Source organism: Leptodactylus fuscus, chromosome 8, assembly GCF_031893055.1.
Source record: "Leptodactylus fuscus isolate aLepFus1 chromosome 8, aLepFus1.hap2, whole genome shotgun sequence".
NCBI lineage: Eukaryota > Metazoa > Chordata > Amphibia > Anura > Leptodactylidae > Leptodactylus > Leptodactylus fuscus.
Window position 1 is genome coordinate 403753 of NC_134272.1, and position 23473 is coordinate 427225.

Genomic DNA, 23473 nt, shown 5'->3' on the forward strand with positions numbered 1-23473 from the left:
ACGCTTCACACTAAACTCTCAAGTGGGCAACAGCGTGGTGGACTATGCCATTACAGACGCAGACCTGTCAGACATTGAAGACTTCACAATCGCACCTGACTCCCATCTATCAGACCACAACCAGATCCTACTATACATGAGAACCATGAACAAAACACCCATACATGAGCCCCAACAGTCCGGCCTCTACAACTTACCAAGACATTTCAAATGGGCCAACCACCAGGCCATAGAATATACCAACGCAACCAACCGACCCGAAATCAAGACACTGCTCACAAACTTCCATACAAACACCTATCAGCCAGACCAACAGGGAGTCACCAGAGCTGTGAAGGATCTCAAGTACATCCTACAGACCACAGCAGAACTAGCAGGCCTGAAACGAACCAAATCCATAAGACAAACCAACAAACAGTCCCACAAATGGTTCGACAGCGACTGCAGAGCACTACGCCATACCCTAAGAACAGCCTCCAACCAAAAACACAGGGACCCCAACAACAAGGAGGTGAGGGAAGCCTACAACAATCTATGCAAGCAATACAAGGGCACCCTCAGAGAGAAGAAACAGAGATACCTCTCCCACAAAATACAGCAACTAGAGGACTCCCTCCAGGACAGCTCATTCTGGGAGACCTGGCACCACATGGGCACAAAGCCCAAGAAAAACTCTCTCCACATCCAAAATGGCAATATCTGGCTCAACTACTTCAGAGGTCTCTACAAAAACATCCCAGAAGAAGAACTAACTCCAGAACAGCAACAGATAATCACCAAACTGAGGGACATGGAGAAAGTCATCAAAGACTTCCAGAACCCTCTGGACTCACCAATCACCATAAAAGATATACAGGAAAGAATTGCCCTGCTGAAAGGCAAAAAGGCCAGTGGCCCTGATGGCATCCTACCAGAGATGATCAAATACAGCCCTTCAGCAATACACGCGGCACTGGCAAAGCTATTCACCCTCGTGCTCAATGCTGGATACTTCCCCGAAGACTGGAACAAAGGGCTCATAACCCCCATCTACAAGAATGGGGACCAATATGACCCCAACAACTACAGAGGGATCTGCGTCAGCAGCACGCTGGGGAAACTGTTCAACAGCATCATCAATAACAGAATCCTCACCTTCCTCACACAACACGGGGTCCTCAGCAAGAGCCAAGCAGGGTTCATGCCAAACCACCGCACCACAGACCATATCTACACCCTGCACAGCCTCATCAAGACACACGTCCACAACACCAGAAGAGGCAAGATATTCGCCTGCTTCGTGGACTTTAAGAAGGCGTTTGATTCAGTATGGCACCCAGGCCTACTTCTAAAACTCCTAGAGAGTGGAATAGGAGGAAGAACGTACGACGTCATCAAGAGCTCCTACACCGGAAACCAGTGCAGTGTGAAGGTGAATGGGAAAAGGACCGCATACTTCCAACAGGCCCGAGGGGTCAGACAAGGCTGTAGCCTGAGCCCAACGCTCTTCAACATCTATATCAATGAACTGGCTACAGCCCTGGAGGCCTCACCAACCCCAGGCCTCACCCTGAACAATCGAGAGGTGAAGTTCCTGCTGTATGCCGATGACCTCCTACTCCTGGCCCCCACCGAGAAAGACCTCCAAGAAAGCCTGTCAGTGCTGGAAAAATTCAGCACCACATGGGCCCTACACATCAACCAGAAGAAGACCAAAATCATGGTATTTCAGAAGAAGGGCCACAATAAAGCCTCCACCACCCCACAATTCACACTGAACGGCTCCACACTGGAGAAAACCAACAACTACACCTACCTGGGGCTGGAGCTCAGCCAATCAGGAAGCTTCAAAGCAGCAATAGAAACCCTGAAAGCAAAAGCCTGCAGAACCTTCTACGCCATCAGAAGACAACTGTACCACCTCAAACCACCGGTGAGGGTCTGGCTGAAGATATTTGACGCAGTCATCACCCCGATCCTTCTCTATGGCAGTGAAGTTTGGGGCCCAGCCACCTACCCAGACCAGTCAAAGTGGGATTCCAGCCCAACAGAGAACTTCCACCTGGAGTTCTGCAAATACCTGCTCCATGTCCATCGCAACACCACCAACATAGCCTGCAGGGCAGAGCTAGGCAGACTCCCCCTATGGCTCACCATACAGAAGAGGGCGCTAGCTTTCCAGGCACACATCCAGGTGAGCAAGCCCGACTCCTACCACCACCAAGCATGGCTAAGCCACCTGAGCAAACCAGACATTCACCAACCAAACAGCAGCCAACCACCAAACCAAAAACACCAACAGATGATAACCAAGGCCGAAATAAAGGCGACCACAGAGGCAAACAGAGAGCGGTACATTGAAGAATGGAGAAATGAAATAAATAACTCCAAGAAACTCACCGTGTACCAATCCCTACAAAGGGACTACACCATGGCCACCTACCTGGAGAGAATACGCCACCCCAAGCACAGACAGACCCTGAGTCGGTACAGACTGAGCGCCCACAACCTAGAGATAGAGACGGGGCGATACAGGCAGACGTACAAGCCACGGGAGAAGAGACTGTGCCAGCACTGTGACCAGGGGGTCCTAGAAGACGAGACCCACTTCCTGCTACACTGCACCAAATACTCAGCTGTGAGGGCCGTCTACTACCAAAGACTCTCTGCCCACATCCCAGACTTCATATCTGCAGACGAGAAGAGGAAACTCTACATCCTACTGGGAGAAGAAGAGGCCACTGTGGAGATCGCTGCCCAATACGTGACCAGCTGTCACCAAACCAGAGGAAGATGAGACTCCATGGACTGTTATATTTATCCCAAAACACCCGCCCCACCCACCCCCACCTCCCCATATAGCAGCCACCAACGAAGAGGAAGACGAGACTCCACGGACTGTTATACCCCAAACAAACCGCCCTGCCCCACCCCACCTCCAACCCCCCCCCATATAGCAGTCACCAACGAAGAGGAAGATGAGACTCCATGGACTGTTATAACCCAAACCCCCCCCCCATACCCACCACCCACCCAACCCAACTCCCCCCCCACACACACACACACACTTTACTAGCTTTGGCAATGCCAAATACCTATTCGGACGTGCCAATAAAGCATTTTTTGATTTGATTTAGTAATACCACAGATATATATAATACTCCTCCTCCAGTACTAGTATATAGTAATACCACAGATATATATAATACTCCTCTTCCAGTACTAGTATATACTAATACCACAGATATATATAATACTCCTCCTCCAGTACTAGTATATACTAATACCACAGATATATATAATACTCCTCCTCCAGTACTAGTATATACTAATACCACAGATATATATAATACTCCTCCTCCAGTACTAGTATATACTAATACCACAGATATATATAATACTCCTCCTCCAGTACTAGTATATAGTAATACCACAGATATATATAATACTCCTCCTCCAGCACTAGTATATAGTAATACCACAGATATATATAATACTCCTCCTCCAGCACTAGTATATAGTAATACCACAGATATATATAATACTCCTCCTCCAGTACTAGTATATAGTAATACCACAGATATATATAATACTCCTCCTCCAGTACTAGTATATAGTAATACCACAGATATATATAATACTCCTCCTCCAGTACTAGTATATAGTAATACCACAGATATATATAATACTCCTCCTCCAGCACTAGTATATAGTAATACCACAGATATATATAATACTCCTCCTCCAGTACTAGTATATAGTAATACCACAGATATATATAATACTCCTCCTCCAGTACTAGTATATAGTAATACCACAGATATATATAATACTCCTCCTCCAGTACTAGTATATAGTAATACCACAGATATATATAATACTCCTCCTCCAGTACTAGTATATAGTAATACCACAGATATATATAATACTCCTCCTCCAGTACTAGTATATAGTAATACCACAGATATATATAATACTCCTCCTCCAGTACTAGTATATAGTAATACCACAGATATATATAATACTCCTCCTCCAGTACTAGTATATAGTAATACCACAGATATATATAATACTCCTCCTCCAGTACTAGTATATAGTAATACCACAGATATATATAATACTCCTCCTCCAGTACTAGTATATAGTAATACCACAGATATATATAATACTCCTCCTCCAGCACTAGTATATAGTAATACCACAGATATATATAATACTCCTCCTCCAGTACTAGTATATAGTAATACCACAGATATATATAATACTCCTCCTCCAGTACTAGTATATAGTAATACCACAGATATATATAATACTCCTCCTCCAGTACTAGTATATAGTAATACCACAGATATATATAATACTCCTCCTCCAGTACTAGTATATAGTAATACCACAGATATATATAAGACTCCTCCTCCAGTACTAGTATATAGTAATACCACAGATATATATACTAATACCACAGATATATATAATACTCCTCCTCCAGCACTAGTATATAGTAATACCACAGATATATATAATACTCCTCCTCCAGTACTAGTATATAGTAATACCACAGATATATATAATACTCCTCCTCCAGTACTAGTATATAGTAATACCACAGATATATATAATACTCCTCCTCCAGTACTAGTATATAGTAATACCACAGATATATATAATACTCCTCCTCCAGTACTAGTATATAGTAATACCACAGATATATATAATACTCCTCCTCCAGTACTAGTATATAGTAATACCACAGATATATATAAGACTCCTCCTCCAGTACTAGTATATAGTAATACCACAGATATATATACTAATACCACAGATATATATAATACTCCTCCTCCAGCACTAGTATATAGTAATACCACAGATATATATAATACTCCTCCTCCAGTACTAGTATATAGTAATACCACAGATATATATAATACTCCTCCTCCAGTACTAGTATATACTAATACCACAGATATATATAATACTCCTCCTCCAGTACTAGTATATAGTAATACCACAGATATATATAAGACTCCTCCTCCAGTACTAGTATATAGTAATACCACAGATATTCTGTATTAAGGGTTATATTATATACCAATACTAGAGAGGAGTATCTACAATATAATAATACATTGTGTGTCCCCCTCCATATATAACCCGTCACTAATACGATATAATTCTCACTCGTCTTCCTGATTTTCCGCCATCTTCCTCGGAGCTGCGGCCACGGCTGACGACGTCAATGTTGCGCCACTGTTGCCAGGTAACCAGTACAAACCGGAAGTTGTAGCGTTTCGTGTCGGGAGCCTTTCTGTGAGTTTTACGAGACTTTAAATGTGGCGGCAACTACCGATAGACCCATATACTGTCCCTGTATAGTATAGTATAGTGTGTATATACTGTCCCTGTATAGTATAGTGTGTGTGTATATACTGTCCCTGTATAGTATAGTATAGTGTGTATATACTGTCCCTGTATAGTATAGTATAGTGTGTATATACTGTCCCTGTATAGTATAGTGTGTGTGTATATACTGTCCCTGTATAGTATAGTATAGTGTGTATATACTGTCCCTGTATAGTATAGTATAGTGTGTATATACTGTCCCTGTATAGTATAGTGTGTGTATATACTGTCCCTGTATAGTATAGTATAGTGTGTATATACTGTCCCTGTATAGTATAGTATAGTGTGTGTATATACTGTCCCTGTATAGTATAGTGTGTATATACTGTCCCTGTATAGTATAGTATAGTGTGTGTATATACTGTCCCTGTATAGTATAGTATAGTGTGTGTATATACTGTCCCTGTATAGTATAGTGTGTGTATATACTGTCCCTGTATAGTATAGTGTGTGTATATACTGTCCCTGTATAGTATAGTGTGTATATACTGTCCCTGTATAGTATAGTATAGTGTGTGTATATACTGTCCCTGTATAGTATAGTATAGTGTGTATATACTGTCCCTGTATAGTATAGTATAGTGTGTGTATATACTGTCCCTGTATAGTATAGTGTGTATATACTGTCCCTGTATAGTATAGTATAGTGTGTGTATATACTGTCCCTGTATAGTATAGTATAGTGTGTATATACTGTCCCTGTATAGTATAGTATAGTGTGTGTATATACTGTCCCTGTATAGTATAGTGTGTGTATATACTGTCCCTGTATAGTATAGTGTGTATATACTGTCCCTGTATAGTATAGTGTGTGTATATACTGTCCCTGTATAGTATAGTATAGTGTGTATATACTCTCCCTGTATAGTATAGTATAGTGTGTGTATATACTGTCCCTGTATAGTATAGTGTGTGTATATACTGTCCCTGTATAGTATAGTGTGTGTATATACTGTCCCTGTATAGTATAGTATAGTGTGTGTATATACTGTCCCTGTATAGTATAGTATAGTGTGTATATACTGTCCCTGTATAGTATAGTGTGTGTGTATATACTGTCCCTGTATAGTATAGTATAGTGTGTATATACTGTCCCTGTATAGTATAGTATAGTGTGTATATACTGTCCCTGTATAGTATAGTGTGTGTATATACTGTCCCTGTATAGTATAGTATAGTGTGTATATACTGTCCCTGTATAGTATAGTATAGTGTGTATATACTGTCCCTGTATAGTATAGTATAGTGTGTATATACTGTCCCTGTATAGTATAGTATAGTGTGTATATACTGTCCCTGTATAGTATAGTGTGTGTATATACTGTCCCTGTATAGTATAGTATAGTGTGTGTATATACTGTCCCTGTATAGTATAGTATAGTGTGTATATACTGTCCCTGTATAGTATAGTATAGTGTGTGTATATACTGTCCCTGTATAGTATAGTGTGTGTATATACTGTCCCTGTATAGTATAGTGTGTGTATATACTGTCCCTGTATAGTATAGTGTGTGTATATACTGTCCCTGTATAGTATAGTATAGTGTGTATATACTGTCCCTGTATAGTATAGTATAGTGTGTGTATATACTGTCCCTGTATAGTATAGTGTGTATATACTGTCCCTGTATAGTATAGTATAGTGTGTGTATATACTGTCCCTGTATAGTATAGTATAGTGTGTGTGTATATACTGTCCCTGTATAGTATAGTATAGTGTGTATATACTGTCCCTGTATAGTATAGTATAGTGTGTGTATATACTGTCCCTGTATAGTATAGTATAGTGTGTGTATATACTGTCCCTGTATAGTATAGTATAGTGTGTGTATATACTGTCCCTGTATAGTATAGTGTGTGTATATACTGTCCCTGTATAGTATAGTATAGTGTGTGTGTATACTGTCCCTGTATAGTATAGTATAGTATAGTGTGTGTATATACTGTCCCTGTATAGTATAGTGTGTGTATATACTGTCCCTGTATAGTATAGTGTGTGTATACTGTCCCTGTATAGTATAGTATAGTGTGTATATACTGTCCCTGTATAGTATAGTGTGTGTATATACTGTCCCTGTATAGTATAGTATAGTGTGTATATACTGTCCCTGTATAGTATAGTATAGTGTGTGTATATACTGTCCCTGTATAGTATAGTATAGTGTGTGTATATACTGTCCCTGTATAGTATAGTATAGTGTGTGTATATACTGCCCCTGTATAGTATAGTGTGTGTATATACTGTCCCTGTATAGTATAGTGTGTGTATATACTGTCCCTGTATAGTATAGTATAGTGTGTGTATATACTGTCCCTGTATAGTATAGTGTGTGTGTGTATATACTGTCCCTGTATAGTATAGTGTGTGTGTATACTGCCCCTGTATAGTATAGTGTGTGTATATATTGTCCCTGTATAGTATAGTGTGTGTATATACTGTCCCTGTATAGTATAGTGTGTGTATATACTGTCCCTGTATAGTATAGTGTGTGTATATACTGTCCTTGTATGGTATAGTATAGTGTGTGTATATATACTGTCCCTGTATAGTATAGTGTGTGTATATACTGTCCCTGTATAGTATAGTGTGTGTATATACTGTCCCTGTATAGTATAGTGTGTGTATATACTGTCCCTGTATAGTATAGTATAGTGTGTGTATATACTGTCCCTGTATAGTATAGTGTGTGTATATACTGTCCCTGTATAGTATAGTATAGTGTGTGTATATACTGTCCCTGTATAGTATAGTGTGTGTATACTGTCCCTGTATAGTATAGTGTGTGTATATACTGTCCCTGTATAGTATAGTGTGTATATACTGTCCCTGTATAGTATAGTGTGTATATACTGTCCCTGTATAGTATAGTGTGTATATACTGTCCCTGTATAGTATAGTGTGTGTATATACTGTCCCTGTATAGTATAGTATAGTGTGTGTATATACTGTCCCTGTATAGTATAGTGTGTGTATATACTGTCCCTGTATAGTATAGTATAGTGTGTGTATATACTGTCCCTGTATAGTATAGTATAGTGTGTGTATATACTGTCCCTGTATAGTATAGTGTGTGTATATACTGTCCCTGTATAGTATAGTGTGTGTATATACTGTCCCTGTATAGTATAGTGTGTGTATATACTGTCCCTTGTATGGTATAGTATAGTGTGTGTATATACTGTCCCTGTATAGTATAGTGTGTGTATATACTGTCCCTGTATAGTATAGTGTGTGTATATACTGTCCCTGTATAGTATAGTGTGTGTATATACTGTCCCTGTATAGTATAGTATAGTGTGTGTATATACTGTCCCTGTATAGTATAGTGTGTGTATATACTGTCCCTGTATAGTATAGTATAGTGTGTGTATATACTGTCCCTGTATAGTATAGTGTGTGTATACTGTCCCTGTATAGTATAGTGTGTGTATATACTGTCCCTGTATAGTATAGTGTGTATATACTGTCCCAGTATAGTATAGTGTGTGTATATACTGTCCCTGTATAGTATAGTATAGTGTGTGTATATACTGTCCCTGTATAGTATAGTATAGTGTGTGTATATACTGCCCCTGTATAGTATAGTGTGTGTATATACTGTCCCTGTATAGTATAGTGTGTGTATATACTGTCCCTGTATAGTATAGTATAGTGTGTGTATATACTGTCCCTGTATAGTATAGTGTGTGTGTATATACTGTCCCTGTATAGTATAGTGTGTGTGTATACTGCCCCTGTATAGTATAGTGTGTGTATATACTGTCCCTGTATAGTATAGTGTGTGTATATACTGTCCCTGTATAGTATAGTGTGTGTATACTGTCCCTGTATAGTATAGTGTGTGTGTGTATACTGCCCTGTATAGTATAGTGTGTGTATATACTGTCCCTGTATAGTATAGTGTGTATATACTGTCCCTGTATAGTATAGTGTGTATATACTGTCCCTGTATAGTATAGTGTGTATATACTGTCCCTGTATAGTATAGTGTGTGTATATACTGCCCCTGTATACTATAGTGTGTGTATATACTGTCCCTGTATAGTATAGTGTGTGTATATACTGTCCCTGTATAGTATAGTATAGTGTGTGTATATACTGTCCCTGTATAGTATAGTATAGTGTGTGTATATACTGTCCCTGTATACTATAGTGTGTGTATATACTGTCCCTGTATAGTATAGTGTGTGTATATACTGTCCCTGTATAGTATAGTATAGTGTGTGTATATACTGTCCCTGTATAGTATAGTGTGTGTATATACTGTCCCTGTATAGTATAGTGTGTGTATATACTGCCCCTGTATAGTATAGTGTGTGTATATACTGTCCCCTGTATAGTATAGTGTGTGTATATACTGTCCCTGTATAGTATAGTGTGTGTATATACTGCCCCTGTATAGTATAGTGTGTGTATATACTGTCCCTGTATAGTATAGTATAGTGTGTGTATATACTGTCCCTGTATAGTATAGTATAGTGTGTGTATATACTGCCCCTGTATAGTATAGTGTGTGTATATACTGTCCCTGTATAGTATAGTGTGTGTATATACTGTCCCTGTATAGTATAGTGTGTGTGTATATACTGTCCCTGTATAGTATAGTGTGTGTATATACTGTCCCTGTATAGTATAGTATAGTGTGTGTATATACTGTCCCTGTATAGTATAGTATAGTGTGTGTATATACTGTCCCTGTATAGTATAGTGTGTGTATATACTGTCCCTGTATAGTATAGTGTGTGTATATACTGTCCCTGTATAGTATAGTGTGTGTATATACTGTCCCTGTATAGTATAGTATAGTGTGTGTATATACTGTCCCTGTATAGTATAGTATAGTGTGTGTATATACTGTCCCTGTATAGTATAGTATAGTGTGTGTATATACTGTCCCTGTATAGTATAGTATAGTGTGTGTATATACTGTCCCTGTATAGTATAGTGTGTGTATATACTTTCCCTGTATAGTATAGTGTGTGTATATACTGTCCCTGTATAGTATAGTGTGTGTATATACTGTCCCTGTATAGTATAGTGTGTGTATATACTGTCCCTGTATAGTATAGTATAGTGTGTGTATATACTGTCCCTGTATAGTATAGTGTGTGTATATACTGTCCCTGTATAGTATAGTGTGTGTATATACTGTCCCTGTATAGTATAGTGTGTGTATACTGTCCCTGTATAGTATAGTGTGTGTATATACTGTCCCTGTATAGTATAGTGTGTGTATATACTGTCCCTGTATAGTATAGTATAGTGTGTGTATATACTGCCCCTGTATAGTATAGTGTGTGTATATACTGTCCCTGTATAGTATAGTGTGTGTATATACTGCCCCTGTATAGTATAGTGTGTGTATATACTGCCCCTGTATAGTATAGTGTGTGTATATACTGTCCCTGTATAGTATAGTGTGTGTATATACTGTCCCTGTATAGTATAGTGTGTGTATATACTGTCCCTGTATAGTATAGTATAGTGTGTGTATATACTGTCCCTGTATAGTATAGTGTGTGTATATACTGCCCCTGTATAGTATAGTGTGTGTATATACTGCCCCTGTATAGTATAGTGTGTGTATATACTGCCCCTGTATAGTATAGTGTGTGTATATACTGTCCCTGTATAGTATAGTGTGTGTATATACTGTCCCTGTATAGTATAGTATAGTGTGTGTATATACTGTCCCTGTATAGTATAGTGTGTGTATATACTGTCCCTGTATAGTATAGTGTGTGTATATACTGCCCCTGTATAGTATAGTGTGTGTATATACTGTCCCTGTATAGTATAGTATAGTGTGTGTATATACTGTCCCTGTATAGTATAGTGTGTGTATATACTGCCCCTGTATAGTATAGTGTGTGTATATACTGTCCCTGTATAGTATAGTGTGTGTATATACTGTCCCTGTATAGTATAGTATAGTGTGTGTATATACTGTCCCAGTATAGTATAGTGTGTGTATATACTGTCCCTGTATAGTATAGTGTGTGTATATACTGTCCCTGTATAGTATAGTATAGTGTGTGTATATACTGTCCCTGTATAGTATAGTGTGTGTATATACTGTCCCTGTATAGTATAGTGTGTGTATATACTGCCCCTGTATAGTATAGTGTGTGTATATACTGTCCCTGTATAGTATAGTATAGTGTGTGTATATACTGTCCCTGTATAGTATAGTGTGTGTATATACTGCCCCTGTATAGTATAGTGTGTGTATATACTGTCCCTGTATAGTATAGTGTGTGTATATACTGTCCCTGTATAGTATAGTGTGTGTGTATATACTGCCCCTGTATAGTATAGTGTGTGTATATACTGCCTCTGTATAGTATAGTGTGTGTATATACTGCCCCTGTATAGTATAGTGTGTGTATATACTGTCCCTGTATAGTGTGTGTATATACTGTCCCTGTATAGTATAGTGTGTGTATATACTGTCCCTGTATAGTATAGTGTGTATATACTGCCCCTGTATAGTATAGTGTGTGTATATACTGTCCCTGTATAGTATAGTGTGTGTATATACTGTCCCTGTATAGTATAGTGTGTGTATATACTGCCCCTGTATACTATAGTGTGTATATACTGTCCCTGTATAGTATAGTGTGTGTATATACTGTCCCTGTATAGTATAGTGTGTGTATATACTGCCCCTGTATAGTATAGTGTGTGTATATACTGCCCCTGTATAGTATAGTGTGTGTATATACTGTCCCTGTATACTATAGTGTGTGTATATACTGTCCCTGTATAGTATAGTGTGTGTATATACTGCCCCTGTATAGTATAGTGTGTATATACTGCACCTGTATAGTATAGTGTGTGTATATACTGCCCCTTTATAGTATAGTGTGTGTATATACTGTCCCTGTATAGTATAGTGTGTGTATATACTGCCCCTGTATACTATAGTGTGTGTATATACTGTCCCTGTATAGTATAGTGTGTGTATATACTGCCCCTGTATAGTATAGTGTGTGTATATACTGCCCCTGTATACTATAGTGTGTGTATATACTGTCCCTGTATAGTATAGTGTGTGTATATACTGCCCCTGTATAGTATAGTGTGTGTATATACTGCCCCTGTATAGTATAGTGTGTGTATATACTGTCCCTGTATAGTATAGTGTGTATATACTGCCCCTGTATAGTATAGTGTGTGTATATACTGCCCCTGTATAGTATAGTGTGTGTATATACTGTCCCTGTATAGTATAGTGTGTGTATATACTGTCCCTGTATAGTATAGTGTGTATATACTGTCCCTGTATAGTATAGTGTGTGTATATACTGTCCCTGTATAGTATAGTGTGTGTATATACTGTCCCTGTATAGTATAGTGTGTGTGTATATACTGTCCCTGTATACTATAGTGTGTGTATATACTGTCCCTGTATACTATAGTGTGTGTATATACTGTCCCTGTATAGTATAGTGTGTATATACTGTCCCTGTATAGTATAGTGTGTATATACTGTCCCTGTATAGTATAGTGTGTGTATATACTGTCCCTGTATAGTATAGTGTGTGTATATACTGCCCCTGTATAGTATAGTGTGTGTATACTGTCCCTGTATAGTATAGTGTGTGTATATACTGCCCCTGTATAGTATAGTGTGTGTATATACTGCCCCTGTATAGTATAGTGTGTGTATATACTGCCCCTGTATAGTATAGTGTGTGTATATACTGTCCCTGTATAGTATAGTGTGTATATACTGTCCCTGTATAGTATAGTGTGTGTGTATACTGTCCCTGTATAGTATAGTGTGTGTGTATACTGCCCCTGTATAGTATAGTGTGTGTATACTGTCCCTGTATAGTATAGTGTGTGTATATACTGTCCCTGTATAGTATAGTGTGTGTATATACTGTCCCTGTATAGTGTGTGTATATACTGTCCCTGTATAGTATAGTGTGTGTGTGTATATATACTGTCCCTGTATAGTATAGTGTGTGTGTATATACTGTCCCTGTATAGTATAGTGTGTGTATATACTGTCCCTGTATAGTATAGTGTGTGTGTATATACTGTCCCTGTATAGTATAGTGTGTATATACTGTCTCTGTATAGTATAGTGTGTGTGTATATACTGTCCCTGTATAGTATAGTGTGTGTGTATATACTGTCCCTGTATAGTATAGTGTGTGTGTATATACTGTCCCTGTATAGTATAGTGTGTGTATATACTGTCCCTGTATAGTATAGTGTGTGTGTATATACTGTCCCTGTATAGTATAGTGTGTGTATATACTGTCCCTGTATAGTATAGTGTGTGTGTGTATATACTGTCCCTGTATAGTATAGTGTGTGTGTATATACTGTCCCTGTATAGTATAGTGTGTGTGTATATACTGTCCCTGTATAGTATAGTGTGTGTATATACTGTCCCTGTATAGTATAGTGTGTGTGTATATACTGTCCCTGTATAGTATAGTGTGTATATACTGTCCCTGTATAGTATAGTGTGTGTGTGTATATACTGTCCCTGTATAGTATAGTGTGTGTGTATATACTGTCCCTGTATAGTATAGTGTGTGTATATACTGTCCCTGTATAGTATAGTGTGTGTATATACTGCCCCTGTATAGTATAGTGTGTGTATACTGCCCCTGTATAGTATAGTGTGTGTGTATATACTGTCCCTGTATAGTATAGTGTGTGTATATACTGCCCCTGTATAGTATAGTGTGTGTATATACTGTCCCTGTATAGTATAGTGTGTGTATATACTGTCCCTGTATAGTATAGTGTGTGTATATACTGTCCCTGTATAGTATAGTGTGTGTGTATATACTGTCCCTGTATAGTATAGTGTGTATATACTGTCCCTGTATAGTATAGTGTGTGTGTGTATATACTGTCCCTGTATAGTATAGTGTGTGTGTATATACTGTCCCTGTATAGTATAGTGTGTGTATATACTGTCCCTGTATAGTATAGTGTGTGTATATACTGCCCCTGTATAGTATAGTGTGTGTATACTGCCCCTGTATAGTATAGTGTGTGTGTATATACTGTCCCTGTATAGTATAGTGTGTGTATATACTGCCCCTGTATAGTATAGTGTGTGTATATACTGTCCCTGTATAGTATAGTGTGTGTATATACTGTCCCTGTATAGTATAGTGTGTGTATATACTGTCCCTGTATAGTATAGTGTGTGTATATACTGTCCCTGTATAGTATAGTGTGTGTGTGTGTATACTGCCCCTGTATAGTATAGTGTGTGTATATACTGTCCCTGTATAGTATAGTGTGTGTGTGTGTGTGTGTATACTGCCCCTGTATAGTATAGTGTGTGTATATACTGTCCCTGTATAGTATAGTGTGTGTATATACTGTCCCTGTATAGTATAGTGTGTGTGTGTGTATACTGCCCCTGTATAGTATAGTGTGTGTGTATACTGTCCCTGTATAGTATAGTGTGTGTATATACTGTCCCTGTATAGTATAGTGTGTGTGTGTATACTGCCCCTGTATAGTATAGTGTGTATATACTGTCCCTGTATAGTATAGTGTGTGTGTGTGTGTATACTGCCCCTGTATAGTCTAGTGTGTGTATATACTACCCCTGTATAGTATAGTGTGTGTGTATACTGCCCCTGTATAGTATAGTGTGTGTATATACTGTCCCTGTATAGTATAGTGTGTGTATATACTGTCCCTGTATAGTATAGTGTGTGTGTGTATACTGCCCCTGTATAGTATAGTGTGTGTGTATACTGTCCCTGTATAGTATAGTGTGTGTATATACTGTCCCTGTATAGTATAGTGTGTGTGTGTGTATACTGCCCCTGTATAGTATAGTGTGTATATACTGTCCCTGTATAGTATAGTGTGTGTGTGTGTATACTGCCCCTGTATAGTCTAGTGTGTGTATATACTGCCCCTGTATAGTATAGTGTGTGTATACTGCCCCTGTATAGTATAGTGTGTGTATACTGCCCCTGTATAGTATAGTGTTATGTCAGTCCAGGTAGCTGCAACGGGGCTAAGGAATAGCAGTAGGGAATCTCGCCCTGCACTACTCCCACTAGCTATCCCGGTCCCTGCCTCACGGGTGTGGGTCGGCTGTTCTCAGGCTAAGCCTGACCCCGACAGCTCCTCTCTCACTGATTCCGTAGGCCAAGAGGGAAGTGGGAGAAGGAATGCCCTATAAGATCTCTAGGGACTGGAGACTAAAGGGGGTCACCCCTAACGAACAAGTGAAGCTGCTACTGACAGGGACTGACAAGGGTGTGCGCTGACTAACAACACAAGCAGCACACAGGAAAAATGTGGGAAAGGATTCCCCCAAACCAATATGGGAAGGAACCTTACACTAGGAAACAAACACAGGGAAACTGAGTAGAAATCAAAGGATAAGGCAATTCACTCACACAGTCAATTATACACAGAGGGAGGATTGGTGAACACAGAAGGGAAAACACACACACCAACTTGTTCACCCAAACCTCCCAAAAACCAACCACGGAACTTCCTCTATCCCAGAACACCACCTACTCCTCCTGCTAAGGCCTAGCTCTGTAAAAGCGACACTCAGCACAGAACCATGGGAGGCATGGGTTTAAATACAGAGTAGAGACCACTCCTCCCAGGTGCAAATGGGAGGACAGACTAATCAACCAGGAGATAAAGCTGCCTACCAACAGTGCGCGCGTGCAAGCCAGAAGGTGTGCACCAATACCCACGACACAAAATACTCCTAACAGTATAGTGTGTGTATATACTGCCCCTGTATAGTATAGTGTGTGTATATACTGTCCCTGTATAGTATAGTGTGTGTGTATACTGCCCCTGTATAGTATAGTGTGTGTATATACTGTCCCTGTATAGTATAGTGTGTGTATATACTGTCCCTGTATAGTATAGTATAGTATAGTATAGTGTGTATATATACTGCCCCTGTATAGTATAGTGTGTGTATATACTGCCCCTGTATAGTATAGTGTGTGTATACTGCCCCTGTATAGTATAGTGTGTATATATGCTGCCCCTGTATACTATAGTGTGTGTATATACTGTCCCTGTATAGTATAGTGTGTGTATATACTGCCCCTGTATAGTATAGTGTGTATATACTGCCCCTGTATAGTATAGTGTGTGTATATACTGCCCCTGTATAGTATAGTGTGTGTATATACTGCCCCTGTATAGTATAGTGTGTGTATATACTGCCCCTGTATAGTATAGTGTGTGTATATACTGCCCCTGTATAGTATAGTGTGTGTATATACAGCCCCTGTATAGTATAGTGTGTGTGTGTATATACTGTCCCTGTATAGTATATTGTGTGTGTATATACTGTCCCTATATATTATAGTGTGTGTGTATATACTGTCCCTGTATAGTATAGTGTGTGTATATACTGCCCCTGTATAGTATAGTGTGTGTATATACTGTCCCTGTATAGTATAGTGTGTGTGTATACTGTCCCTGTATAGTATAGTGTGTGTATACTGTCCCTGTATAGTATAGTGTGTGTATATACTGCCCCTGTATAGTATAGTGTGTGTATATACTGCCTCTGTATAGTATAGTGTGTGTATATACTGTCCCTGTATAGTATAGTGTGTGTGTATATACTGTCCCTGTATACTATAGTGTGTGTATATACTGTCCCTGTATACTATAGTGTGTGTATATACTGTCCCTGTATAGTATAGTGTGTGTATATACTGCCCCTGTATAGTATAGTGTGTGTGTATATACTGTCCCTGTATAGTATAGTGTGTGTGTGTGTATATATAGTCCCTGTATAGTATAGTGTGTGTATATATACTGCCCCTGTATAGTATAGTGTGTGTATATACTGCCCCTGTATAGTATAGTGTGTGTATATACTGCCCCTGTATAGTATAGTATAGTGTGTGTATATACTGCCCCTGTATACTATAGTGTGTGTATATACTGCCCCTGTATAGTATAGTATAGTGTGTGTATGTAGCGCCCCAGTATAGTATATATACTGTCCAGGAGTTGTCAGATGCTTTAGTCCAGGTCTGAGAGGAGATCCATCAGGAGACCATCCACAACCTCATCAGGAGCATTCCCAGGTGTTGTAGGGAGGTCATACAGCCACGTGGAGGTCGCACAGACTACTCAGCCTCATCAGGAGCATGTCCAGGTGTTGTAGGGAGGTCATACAGACACGGGGAGGTCGCACAGACTACTCAGCCTCATCAGGAGCATGTCCAGGTGTTGTAGGGAGGTCATACAGACACGGGGAGGTCACACACACTACTCAGCCTCATCAGGAGCATGTCCAGGTGTTGTAGGGAGGTCATACAGACACGTGGAGGTCACACACACTACTCAGCCTCATCAGGAGCATGTCCAGGTGTTGTAGGGAGGTCATACAGACCCGTGGAGGTCACACACACTACTCAGCCTCATCAGGAGCATGTCCAGGTGTTGTAGGGAGGTCATACAGACACGTGGAGGTCACACACACTACTCAGCCTCATCAGGAGCATGTCCAGGTGTTGTAGGGAGGTCATACAGACACGTGGAGGTCACACACACTACTCAGCCTCATCAGGAGCATGTCCAGGTGTTGTAGGGAGGTCATACAGCCACGTGGAGGCCACACACACTACTCAGCCTCATCAGGAGCATGTCCAGGTGTTGTAGGGAGGTCATACAGACACGTGGAGGTCACACACACTACTCAGCCTCATCAGGAGCATGTCCAGGTGTTGTAGGGAGGTAATACAGACACGTGGAGGTCACACACACTACTCAGCCTCATCAGGAGCATGTCCAGGTGTTGTAGGGAGGTCATACAGGCCCGTGGAGGTCACACACACTACTCAGCCTCATCAGGAGCATGTCCAGGTGTTGTAGGGAGGTCATACAGACACGTGGAGGTCACACACACTACTCAGCCTCATCAGGAGCATGTCCAGGTGTTGTAGGGAGGTCATACAGGCCCGTGGAGGTCACACACACTACTCAGCCTCATCAGGAGCATGTCCAGGTGTTGTAGGGAGGTCATACAGGCCCGTGGCGGTCACACACACTACTCAGCCTCATCAGGAGCATGTCCAAGTGTTGTAGGGAGGTCATACAGACACGTGGAGGTCACACACACTACTCAGCCTCATCAGGAGCATGACCAGGTGTTGTAGGGAGGTCATACAGGCCCGTGGAGGTGACACATACTACTCAGCCTCATCAGGAGCATGTCCAGGTGTTGTAGGGAGGTCATACAGCCACGTGGAGGTCGCACAGACTACTCAGCCTCATCAGGAGCATGTCCAGGTGTTGTAGGGAGGTCATACAGCCACGTGGAGGTCACACACACTACTCAGCCTCATCAGGAGCATGTCCAGGTGTTGTAGGGAGGTCAAACAGGCCCGTGGAGGTCACACTACTCAGCCTCATCAGGAGCATGTCCAGGTGTTGTAGGGAGGTCATACAGACTCGTGGAGGTCACACACACTACTCAGCCTCATCAGGAGCATGTCCAGGTGTTGTAGGGAGGTCATACAGCCACGTGGAGGTCACACACACTACTCAGCCTCATCAGGAGCATGTCCAGGTGTTGTAGGGAGGTCATACAGCCACGTGGAGGTCACACACACTACTCAGCCTCATCAGGAGCATGTCCAGGTGTTGTAGGGAGGTCATACAGCCACGTGGAGGTCACACACACTACTCAGCCTCATCAGGAGCATGTCCAGGTGTTGTAGGGAGGTCATACAGCCACGTGGAGGTCGCACAGACTACTCAGCCTCATCAGGAGCATGGCCAGGTGTTGTAGGGAGGTCATACAGGCCCGTGGAGGTCACACACACTACTCAGCCTCATCAGGAGCATGTCCAGGTGTTGTAGGGAGGTCATACAGCCACGTGGAGGTCACACAGACTACTCAGCCTCATCAGGAGCATGTCCAGGTGTTGTAGGGAGGTAATACAGCCACGTGGAGGTCACACACACTACTCAGCCTCATCAGGAGCATGTCCAGGTGTTGTAGGGAGGTCATACAGGCCCGGGGAGGTCACACACACTACTCAGCCTCATCAGGAGCATGTCCAGGTGCTGTAGGGAGGTCATACAGCCACGAGGAGGTCACACACACTACTCAGCCTCATCAGGAGCATGTCCAGGTGTTGTAGGGAGGTCATACAGACACGTGGAGGTCACACACACTACTCAGCCCCATCAGGAGCATGCCCAGGTGTTGTAGGGAGGTCATACAGACCCGTGGAGGTCACACACACTACTCAGCCTCATCAGTAGCATGTCCAGGTGTTGTAGGGAGGTCATACAGATACGTGGAGGTCACACACACTACTCAGCCTCATCAGGAGCATGTCCTGGTGTTGTAGGGAGGTCATACAGACACGTGGAGGTCACACACACTACTCAGCCTCATCAGGAGCATGTCCAGGTGTTGTAGGGAGGTCATACAGATACGTGGAGGTCACACACACTACTCAGCCTCATCAGGAGCATGTCCAGGTGTTGTAGGGAGGTCATAGAGACACGGGGAGGTCACACACACTACTCAGCCTCATCAGGAGCATGTCCAGGTGTTGTAGGGAGGTCATACAGCCACGTGGAGGTCACACACACTATTCAGCCTCATCAGGAGCATGTCCAGGTGTTGTAGGGAGGTCATACAGACACGTGGAGGTCACACACACTACTCAGCCTCATCAGGAGCATGTCCAGGTGTTGTAGGGAGGTCATACAGACACGTGGAGGTCGCACACACTACTCAGCCTCATCAGGAGCATGTCCAGGTGTTGTAGGGAGGTCATACAGGCCCGGGGAGGTCACACACACTACTCAGCCTCATCAGGAGCATGCCCAGGTGTTGTAGGGAGGTCATACAGGCCCGTGGAGGTCACACACACTATTCAGCCTCATCAGGAGCATGTCCAGGTGTTGTAGGGAGGTCATACAGCCACGTGGAGGTCACACACACTACTCAGCCTCATCAGGAGCATGTCCAAGTGTTGTAGGGAGGTCATACAGACACGTGGAGGTCACACACACTACTCAGCCTCATCAGGAGCATGTCCAGGTGTTGTAGGGAGGTCATACAGACACGTGGAGGTCACACACACTACTCAGCCTCATCAGGAGCATGTCCAGGTGTTGTAGGGAGGTCATACAGGCCCGTGGAGGTCACACACACTACTCAGCCTCATCAGGAGCATGTCCAGGTGTTGTAGGGAGGTCATACAGACACGTGGAGGTCACACACACTACTCAGCCTCATCAGGAGCATGTCCAGGTGTTGTAGGGAGGTCATAGAGACACGGGGAGGTCACACACACTACTCAGCCTCATCAGGAGCATGTCCAGGTGTTGTAGGGAGGTCATACAGCCACGTGGAGGTCACACACACTATTCAGCCTCATCAGGAGCATGTCCAGGTGTTGTAGGGAGGTCATACAGACACGTGGAGGTCACACACACTACTCAGCCTCATCAGGAGCATGTCCAGGTGTTGTAGGGAGGTCATACAGACACGTGGAGGTCGCACACACTACTCAGCCTCATCAGGAGCATGTCCAGGTGTTGTAGGGAGGTCATACAGGCCCGGGGAGGTCACACACACTACTCAGCCTCATCAGGAGCATGCCCAGGTGTTGTAGGGAGGTCATACAGGCCCGTGGAGGTCACACACACTATTCAGCCTCATCAGGAGCATGTCCAGGTGTTGTAGGGAGGTCATACAGCCACGTGGAGGTCACACACACTACTCAGCCTCATCAGGAGCATGTCCAAGTGTTGTAGGGAGGTCATACAGACACGTGGAGGTCACACACACTACTCAGCCTCATCAGGAGCATGTCCAGGTGTTGTAGGGAGGTCATACAGACACGTGGAGGTCACACACACTACTCAGCCTCATCAGGAGCATGTCCAGGTGTTGTAGGGAGGTCATACAGGCCCGTGGAGGTCACACACACTACTCAGCCTCATCAGGAGCATGTCCAGGTGTTGTAGGGAGGTCATACAGGCCCGGGGAGGTCACACACACTACTCAGCCTCATCAGGAGCATGTCCAGGTGTTGTAGGGAGGTCATACAGCCACGTGGAGGTCACACACACTACTCAGCCTCATCAGGAGCATGTCCAGGTGTTGTAGGGAGGTCATACAGACACGTGGAGGTCACACACACTACTCAGCCTCATCAGGAGCATGTCCAGGTGTTGTAGGGAGGTCATACAGGCCCGTGGAGGTCACACACACTACTCAGCCTCATCAGGAGCATGTCCAGGTGTTGTAGGGAGGTCATACAGCCACGTGGAGGTCACACACACTACTCAGCCTCATCAGGAGCATGTCCAGGTGTTGTAGGGAGGTCATACAGCCACGTGGAGGTCACACACACTACTCAGCCTCATACTGACAGGTCTTATGGACGTTACGTCACAGTGGGATCAGCCTGTAGTGGGTTTTTCCACTTTAATTTTAATCTTAAATTTAAGAGGAAAGAGGGATAAAATATGTGGCGCTCTGCAGCGAATTTAGCTCCGCCCACTTTTATGTTGACTCCGCCCATTCTCATCCATTTTTTTTATGTGCTCCCACACAGTATAATCCTCCTACAGTCACCCATACATTATATGTCCCCTCGCCATCTCTTTCCCAGTTTCATATAACCCCTTCATCTGCCCCCAGTTTCATGTCCCCCCCCCTCCATCTCTTCCCCCAGTTTCATGTCCCCATCTGTTCCCCAGTTTCAAGTTCCCCCATCTCTGCTCAGAGCCTCATGTCCCTCCATTTCTGCCCCCAGTGTCATGACGTATCCCCCTTCATCTGCCCCTTCATTATGTTCCACCTTAATATTTAAAACAAAAAAAACCTCTTATACTTCCTTTCCAACGCTCCCCCGCCACTCTCTCCGCAGTCTCGCTTATTCATATAGTTGTAGGCGCGACGTGACGTAATCCGGGCGCCGATCAGTTGAAACTGGGACATACCTCCCACTGACCGGGACGGTTGGGAGGTATGCTTTAGGCAACCCCTGTGTTTTGGTCGTTCGACCCCCACCGGGGTCGTGACCCACAGGTTGAGAACCGCTGCTCTAAAACAACAGTTCAGTTACATGAAGCAAACAGATGGTTATGCTAACAAAGGTGTCATTGGAAATAGGCTGGAATTTGCATGGCAGTATTGCTCTCTTTTTTTGAAGAATCTCCCAGTCTTAGAATGAGGCCGGAACATATTGGAAAACATCCCGTCACAATTTCTGTCATACTTGGAGTGCTTCTAAGTATAACAAATTGGAGCTGGATCTCTACGGACTGGTAAAGGGTTGTCTTCTTCTTTAATGAGTTGTGTTTTCTGATTCATCAAATGGATGGACATTGTTGTGTCAAATGAGAAATCTCAGAGAACAAGCGCAACAGTGTCCATCCATCCTGCAGCCATTGTAGTGAGAGCACAAGCAGGTGCCGCAGCCTGGGAATTGTGTCATGGCCTTCTTTCATCCATGTACACGGCTCTGACTCCATCCTTGCAGATCACGTCCTCACGTACTTGCTGCTTGTCTGTCTTAGGGTGGATGGATCCTTCCGGAAGGACAAGTTACATGTCACACAGCTAGAAATGGAAGAGCACAACTAAGACTTCCAAGTGCTTCACAGCTCCTTATTTTACCAGACCTGAAGCCAATTAGGCATTTGTGGCATCACCTCAAATGTTGGTGCGGTCAATCTGTAGACCTGCCCCCACATACCCTCTAGTGGGGTCATTCCCAGCGCATCCAGGCTGCACATGGCAGAGATTGGTTGGTGGCCATAATAATGGGACCAAACCCTGTATGTCTATCCATATATAGGGTATACTTCTATATTAGACACTATGTGTCTCTTCACTATGTTACAGGTTTTATTTTGCGTTCCCCGGTATGGAGAAGTATCACGTCCTGGAGCTGATTGGAGAAGGATCTTTTGGCAGAGTATACAAAGGGAGAAGGAAATATACTGGAGAGGTGACCGAATAACTTCTAACCTGACTGCTATATACTGTGTTGGGGTGAAACCATTATATCCTGATCTGTTATATAGTGACATTGGGGTGACCTCTTTATATCCTGTTTA

At 42.4% G+C, this 23473-nt stretch overlaps 2 protein-coding genes across 2 annotated transcripts in view; one reads left to right on the forward strand and one right to left on the reverse strand.

Annotated features, from left to right (window-relative positions):
* RNF25 (ring finger protein 25) overlaps positions 1–5193 on the reverse strand; it is an 88867-nt gene extending 83674 nt beyond the window's left edge. Inside the window, exon 1 of the mRNA XM_075285049.1 lies at positions 5161–5193. Coding sequence (XP_075141150.1) covers positions 5161–5183 — 23 coding nt within the window. The 5' untranslated portion in view covers positions 5184–5193. The remainder of the gene's footprint in view (positions 1–5160) is intronic.
* Positions 5194–5253: 60 nt separating this feature from the next.
* The window catches only part of STK36 (serine/threonine kinase 36), a 96577-nt gene continuing 78357 nt past the window's right edge, over positions 5254–23473 (forward strand). Inside the window, exons 1-2 of the mRNA XM_075285048.1 lie at positions 5254–5289; positions 23259–23364. Coding sequence (XP_075141149.1) covers positions 23281–23364 — 84 coding nt within the window. The 5' untranslated portion in view covers positions 5254–5289; positions 23259–23280. The remainder of the gene's footprint in view (positions 5290–23258; positions 23365–23473) is intronic.